Source organism: Pyxicephalus adspersus, chromosome 2 (genome assembly GCF_032062135.1).
Source record: "Pyxicephalus adspersus chromosome 2, UCB_Pads_2.0, whole genome shotgun sequence".
Classification (NCBI taxonomy): Eukaryota; Metazoa; Chordata; class Amphibia; order Anura; family Pyxicephalidae; genus Pyxicephalus; species Pyxicephalus adspersus.
Genome location: NC_092859.1, coordinates 103502121 through 103509875, shown reverse-complemented (window position 1 = coordinate 103509875; position 7755 = coordinate 103502121). Strand labels below are relative to the sequence as shown.

Below are 7755 nucleotides of genomic sequence, written 5' to 3'. Positions count from 1 at the left end.
CCTCCATGGAAGGACACACAATATTCACCAATATGTATCCCCTCCATGGAAGGACACACAATATTCACCAATATGTATCTCCTCCATGGAAGGACACACAGTATTCACCAATATGTATCTCCTCCATGGAAGGACACACAGTATTCACCAATATGTATCCCCTCCATGGAAGGACACACAGTAATCACCAATATGTATCTCCTCCATGGAAGGACCACTATGCCCTCAGGGAGGATGACAGGAATATCCCCAGCACTGAACAATGATGGGAGGAATGTAAACAATCTCTCCATTCATGAAATGAGGGAAGGAGGGGAGCCATGGATAAAGTTGGACAATTGATCCTGTGTACAGATGCTCCCAGTCACTGACAGATGATGACAGCTCTGCCCCCCAGGTGACAACTACTCACTTCTTCCGTGCCTTCTCCTTTTTTCCTTTCGGCCTCCTCTTCCGGGCCTGCATTGCCAGCACTGGAGAGGGAATACACACACACGTTAATACACAAACACATACGCGCTCGGTAACAATGGCGGGGGGTGTGGATTAGGACGGGAAGGGGGGGTGGGTGGATGGATGGAGAGGTGGGAAGGGTGAAAGATGGATGGACGGGGTACCGCTGCATCTTACCCTTCCCTGAGCTCATCTCTCCCTTGCTCCGTGCACTGCTGCCGGTGCCGGCCGGGACGCTGTCCACGCACGCGCAGCCCTCAGCTTCCATGGGCTGTGTGAGATCGCGCCGCACAACGCGCTGCCTTCTATACACTGCGTCACCCGCTCCCTCCTCTGACTCCTCTCCTAGGCAACGGAGGCCTCGTCTGCTTCCAGCCTGGCTAACATGATAGATGGCGCTCTTGCCTCGTTTTATGGCTCGCTGGTGTTTTGGAGGACTGGAAGTCAGGTGGTGGCGGTGGCCGTGTAGACAGCTCTCCCACGTGTTGAGCGGAGACGGATGCTGGCCGGGGCCTGCTGTGTCACGGTAACGAGAGGTATTCTTCCGTCTGCTCCCGGTCACCTCGTCGCCTCTTTAGGCTGGTCGGTCATTGGGAAAGCCCTCAGAGGCAGCAGGTACAATACAGGGCTGTGTAATGCTGCTTGGAGGGGCCCTGCGCCTTTTATTTGCTTGTTCAATGTTTTCATGTAGGAGTTTTTTTTTCTGTGAGCTTTCATCAGTCAAGTACCTCTTGCCATGTTTATTTATTTGTGTGAAGTAATTATTCTGGAAGAATCCCTCATGTTCCAAAGCAGGATATGATAGTGTTGTTTGCTAAATTCCTTTAAAGAGGAGTTGTATCTAAAAAATTGCGACCAAGCCGGTCCTTAAAGCGAAATACCAACCAGCGCAGGGCGCCTCCATCTTCCTCCTCCTCGGCTATTTTCATTGGCTATGCTGGGATGACGTAACTCCCGCGTAGGAATGCCTTCATCCTGCAACCATTGCTGGCGGCTCACGTCTGACTTCAGAAAACCAAAGCCATCAGCAAGATAAGACGCATTATTGCGGAGGGGAAATCACGTGTCCCTTTCTGCATTAGCGTCCTGATCATACAGACCTAAAAGGTGGAACTTTACTTCTGCTTTAATTGCAAGAAGGACACATTTCGTCTCTTCTGCAATAAATTACCCGTAATTGTTTGGCAGTTTTTAAATTGCATTAGTTTGACCTTACTGTGGCATGGGCGCTACCATCCTTACCTGATCTTCCTGGTCTTCAACTATCTTGATGCGCACATGTGCACTGGAGCTCATGCAGGATTGGTAGCACCAGGGGATGCAAACACACACAGCTCTTTTTTGTTTTTTAATGACCGCAAACAGGTAGGAAATTGTGTTAATAAAAAAAGGAAAATCCTTTGTCCCTGTCTGGAAAAAAAAAAAAACTGCCTTGTAGGGAACTATGGTTCCAACCTAAATTAGAATGCCCCACATTGCTTTTAGCGGAACTAAGCTAAAAACAAAAAAATCACACTTACCTTTAATTCCACAGATCCCTCGATGGCTCTGGTCCTTCCCACGACCTGGTCCTGTGCTGTCCTGCCACAGAGGAATCGCTGGGCGCTGCCATCTTTGCTCTTCTTCTGTCATCTTTCTTCGTCATCTGATCTCGCACTGTGCAAGTGTGAGATCAGGTGATGTAGCTGCTTTGAAGGGGGGAAAAAATCTGCACATGCGTGAGCTTGGCATCTCTTTCCCCTGGGAGGAAAAATGCCCCTTTCGTAAATGCCATAGATCAGGGCATGCGCAGAAGGAGCAACCAGAGCCTCCCAGGATCCTCTGCGTTACCATTCAGCCTTGATCGCCACAGCAATCAAGACTTAAAGGGGCAATGCTGCACCCTTTTTTGTTGAGAAAAAAGGGTTTTGCTTTAAAAAAAAACAAAAAAAAAAAACATTTTTACCTTGGATAAAAGGGTTGTCTCTCCTTCTATGTAAAGTAAGAATGTTGAGTTTAAATACGCTTTAATTATATTCACCTTGAAATATAGACATAGTAAACGGGACTTTTGTGGGTTCTTCCTAATTACATTTACTAATACAATTTAGTATTATAATGGTGTTTGTTTTGTTGTAAACATGTTTTTAAAAGCAATATCACTAAGGCAAAGCTTAGACTGGCATTGAGGTTGGGGGTACCCCTTCCTCATGCCAGGGAACCGCTGCCTCCTGCAAGATTCTACATGGTGACACTTCACTGCAGTAGCTTCATAGGGATTGAATGGGGCCTGCAGTGAGCAATGGTACCTTTTGGTTCTTTGAGAAATCCGCCAAAGTGCAGTAGAATGTATTATGTCAGGCACTGTTGACTCTCCCTGTCTGCATATAGAAAGCCTGAGATTCAGAGTTTGACACAAGTGCAGTTCAAGTGTTACTTAGCAGTCCAAGAAGTTTCATTGATGCAATCGCCATTCATCTCTTTAAGCAAAGGGTCCAGCACAATGTCTGAGTGGAACTCCGCACAGTCACAACCTAAAAGTGGAAGGATTAAAAAAAAAAGGATAACTGTCTCCCTCAATGCCCAGACCCAGGGTAACCCATACTCCCTCTCCCCACATTCATCCCAGTGTCTGCTGCTCACCAATATTTATTTTCATTCGATTCTGCGGTGTAAAGCCCCATAAGCAGTGTTCTCCCCAGCTCCTTTTAGCCAGGTGCACTCTTTTTGGGTGGTTACTGAAGAGTTGGGTCACAATACAGGGGCTGAATCCCACCTACAGTTTCTTCTCATCCAGCTTTAAAAAAAGCCTGGGTTTAACACTGCCCAGAAGACTTCTGTGGAGTTTTTAAATTGTGAATTGTTTTTAAATACAATGAAAACTATGTAAGTACAGTTATCCTTTAAGTTAAAAGCCTAACAAAATATGCATAACCAGCTATAATATGTGTGACACGTCGGATTTCTTTAGAGAGATTAGGATGACTAAACATTAATTTCCTTTAATCTCTACACACTTTAACTCCCTTAACAATATAGTTGCAAAAATATTTGCAACTTCAGTAACCAGTCATATACATTGTATCATTTACACTATATTTACAATATATTTACATAAATTGTCATACTGGTAAGGTTTCCGTCAACTTATTTTGTAGTTGGTACTATGTTAGGCTACAAAGATGTAACATTTACTTTGCTAGTGAGATATTTTTTATAATAATCAATATTTTATTGCTGAAGGGTTTTTCTTATAGTGCTGATGGTTGGGGGTTGCTGATGAAGCTTGTAGTGGAGAAGCTGCTTTAATTTGGTGCAGGGGCTGGGTGTCTTTGCACCTGACCCATGGGGGATAAGGTAAATGGGAATTGGAAAGGGGGTTGATTTTGTTACATAGGAGATTCTTGGGTCTATGGTCGTAAAGTTATACCAAGTGCAAAGTCTTGGGGGGCAATAGGGTTAGTTACATTGTTCAAGATCAGAAAACTTGTGATTTCAATATTGGATTTCAATTTTGTTATACTACAAGATCTGTGGTTTGGGCAGCGTCTGTATGTGTTCCTCTACTCTTCCCTATTCACTACAGCCATTCAGTTTTATTGGGCACCTATAGTTTTTAAGCCCTAAGGGCATTTGTATTGTACCAGTTTGTTTTGTTAAGGCAGGTCCTTATCACTGTTGTACTTCAAATTCCTATAATTGTGTTTGTGGATTGAGTAAGTGGCCAAAAATACACTGTAAAAGACTTGACTTTTGCAGCTCAGCTTGGAGTAAAAATTGGCAGGCACAAATTTTGCCAGTGGTTTAAAAAACCCATGGCAAATATGAACTATTCAAATTAAAAACAGCGCACAGGTACTTAATATGTGAGTAAAAACTTTGCACAAGTCTGCTCCAGAGAACCTATTTTTCTTTATTAGGCATTGTCATCGTGTTTCTTTTAAACTATGCTAAGGGTGAAGCCATGCTGTTGAAGTCTGTACATCCATGACACAGATGTCCTTCTGTATGCAGAGAGAAGTGACACAAGTAACCAGGGGGAGTGATTAGAAATAAAACAAAGGCTTTGCTGTTATTTTTGTTACCAAAAGCCAACATTTCCATAAATATGTAGCTTCTGTGTGGGTGGTTACTGAAAAGTGCTGGGTAGTATGCCTAGCCAAAATGAGCTCATGAGAACTGCATGTACATATAATTAAATGGATATCCTTACAACTAGGGCTATGGAGGTATTACATAAAACTTTCAAACCATTTTCATCAGTTTACCTCTGACTCCTATTTTACATAAATGTTATGTTTTTTTTTTCAGTGTTGGCTGAAAGCACACACTATACAAGGCATTTCATCACTGCCAAGACCAGTGAGGGATTGGTGGCGTCGGCTCTTTGCAGGACAAATTTCCACTTCACCTTCTGGTGCATACTGAGGCATTTTGCCAAATACTCTGCAAACTCCCTCTACCCGGTCGCACTAAATCTAAAACTGGGATGAGCACCAAGCGGATGGTCAAGACAAGACATTTTTAAAGTCTATAGACCTGGCTCAGTGCTCTAATTGAAACCTCTGTGCCATGATGCAAGTTAAGCACTGGCTTTTGATGGGTGGATGTCTGTCTGATTGAGTGGGCATTCCTAGGCAAGCTGCATTTTTACACAAACCACCCTAGGTTATAAAAACTCATGATGCTAGGCCTCCATGACTGATAGAAGTTAGATCCAATACCGAGGGATAATAAGGATGACATCGCTGTATCATTTGGTTATAGCTCAAAGTAAACAAATTCAGTACAGGAGTGGGAGAAGACTGAACTATGCAAACTGAAGATAATGCTGGAGTTTCAATTGTAACTTTTTAACCTGTGTTAAAAAAACAAACTTTAATTTCAAAACCGATATTTTAACATCTCTATGAAGTAACAAATTGATATATATTTTCAAATATATTATTGTATTTTTAATATTTTTTTTTCTCTGTCCAGTTAGGTTTTTCAAAAACGTTCTATAGTGCCTTCAGAACAATGGAGTCTATTGAAATGGCTACAATTTCTTTGAAACGTCCCCTTTCAACTGAAGACCTCATTGCAGATGAGTCGAAGAGACAAAGATTGTCAGAAAGCTCCTTTATTGAAAAATCCTTAAATGAACTTCAGGAAGCTGTAGTACAATCAGAAAAAGCCATAGAAAAAGAGGATACTGTCAAAGTGCCAACTCAAAAAAGTGATTATAATGAGGAAAGTGAGGGTGAAAATGAGCTCCTGGAAGTGGAGTCTGAAGACGGTGATCCTGAAAGCTTTGCTGATATGATGAAGCATGGACTGACTGAACTTGACGTTGGAATTACTAAATTTGTGAGCTCACACGAAGGATTTTCTGGTATATTAAAGGAGAGGTAATAATATTTACGGAGAATGTCAAGGTTAATGACTGCTTTGTCCACAAGAAATGCATATAGGTTATGTTTAGGGTGTAACTAAGACAAACATTATGCTTATTTAATTAAAATAGACTTGCAATGTGTCATCAAGAACTTGCCAGCAGTGAAATGACATTATTCCTAGTGTCTTTCAGCCCCAATTTAAGTTGCTGTTAAATTTACCTGTGGCAGTAGTGGGATCTGCTGCACTGAAAAGATAAAAGCTTCTCTGTCAAGGAGGGTGAAAGAAAAAGTACAAATACTTAACTTTTTTCTTGCCTTTGCTGGCTTTCTATTCCTTGTTCGACCACTGCAGAGTCAATTTCAAGTCTTTGACTTTGTAATGTAAGACTCAGGAAAGCAAAGATCTGTCCACGTTCATGCCCATCAAACAGTGGAGGAGAGTACTGATTTATTTCCTCCCCTAGACTAAAAGTGTTTACTCCATATAGTGTGGACTTGACCTGATCACCTTGAATGTTCATGCAGGACTTGCAGAAAGGGCTTTAAACTCCTTTTATTCATAAATAAGGTTTACTAAAAAGAAACTAAAAGAAAAATGTTTTTTTTTTAATTTTTTTAAATACAAACTTGATTGAAAATAACAAATAAATGCGTACTGGCCTGTTGCAACTCTGGTTTGGCAAGATCACTAGGGGGGCTTAGAAAACACTCATCTGCTAAGATGTTGTTCCACTAATACTGATAAAAAAGATTCGTCAATATTTTGACAAGAGCAACATTACAGAAGCAAGTAGGCTTTCTAATTTGAGATCATTTGCCTTTCAAATTGCCATGGGTCTTAATGTGTCTGCCCAGTTCATAAAAAATTGTAGAAAATGATTTGTTATGTTAGACCAGGGGTCAGCAAACTTTTTTTTGGCTACTAGGCCATTTTAGGTGGTCAAGAAGAGGCACACTAGGCCGGATTCTCTCTCGAGTCCCGTGCTGATAGCTCCACCTCCCATCAGGAACTCCCTGAAGGGAAATCCCTCTTCTCCACAATGCATACAGAGGAGAGGGAATGACCCCTTACCCCTTCCCCCTCCGCATGTGGCTCCGGAGCTGCAGGTAAGCTTCTCTGAACAAAAATGCATGCCAAATGGGATTTAGATCTACTGAAAGGCAGTTAAAGATTCAGGTTTTAACATTTTCTCAGAATCCTGAGTTTGACCTTGCACTAACAAAATGCAAAGTTTTCACAATGGTCTGTGAGGCTCGCCATTCTATTAGACTGTACTCTTGAGGTTAAAAAAGGAAGAAAGGCTGGGTTGGAAGGTCATGTTGCCAAGCTTGTATTTTACAGGAAACTAGTTTACTTAATGGTTTATTACCTTTCTTAAGGTAAGGACATAAATGCCAAGGCATAATTTGCAATACATAGACATGATATTGCGAAATATATGCGATTAAGGCTGGGTAATACACAATTATGGTATACAGATATATCCGTGAATGGAACTTTATTTAATACAATCTTGTATTATTTATTGTATTACTAATGTTCTGTTCCCGGCTATATCTGTATACCAAAAATTGTTTATTACCTAGCCTTAGTTGAATATCTTTTTGCAATATAACATCTGTTTATTGCATGTTATGTCTTTACATGTATGTATCATACCAATTTGAAGTAAATATCAATTAATTTGCATGCCATAAAACTCCCTTCTTTCCTTTATCTTTACTTGAATATGATATTTATTGTAACGGGGCTGGCTCAAAACTAGTTGAAAGAATATAAGGGAAAATCTCAAAAATCTCAATCTTCTCCTTCTCTCCCTAATTTTTACTATATAAGCTAACAAACAGTATTTTAACTGCGATGAGATGAGCTTTAATGGATAAAGCTGAGAGCCCAGTGGACAACTAGAATGCAGATACTTTACAAAACTGGGCTTCATAAATA

The 7755-nt window shown here is 41.1% G+C and overlaps 2 protein-coding genes across 6 annotated transcripts in view; one reads left to right on the top strand and one right to left on the bottom strand.

Annotated features, from left to right (window-relative positions):
• Positions 1-844, bottom strand: part of SRPK2 (SRSF protein kinase 2) — a 79163-nt gene extending 78319 nt beyond the window's left edge. For 2 of the 5 annotated variants that reach the window (XM_072401684.1, XM_072401686.1), the window contains exons 1-2: positions 631-844; positions 413-473 (exon numbers count right to left, since the gene is read on the bottom strand). In XM_072401684.1, coding sequence (XP_072257785.1) covers positions 413-473; positions 631-721 — 152 coding nt within the window. In that variant the 5' untranslated portion in view covers positions 722-844. The remainder of the gene's footprint in view (positions 1-412; positions 474-630) is intronic. The other 3 variants (XM_072401690.1, XM_072401691.1, XM_072401685.1) reach the window with 2 other exon arrangements.
• Positions 845-915: 71 nt separating this feature from the next.
• PUS7 (pseudouridine synthase 7) overlaps positions 916-7755 on the top strand; it is a gene marked incomplete in the record, with an annotated part of 22359 nt that continues 15519 nt past the window's right edge. The window contains 2 exon segments of the mRNA XM_072401692.1: positions 916-1068; positions 5413-5822. Coding sequence (XP_072257793.1) covers positions 5452-5822 — 371 coding nt within the window.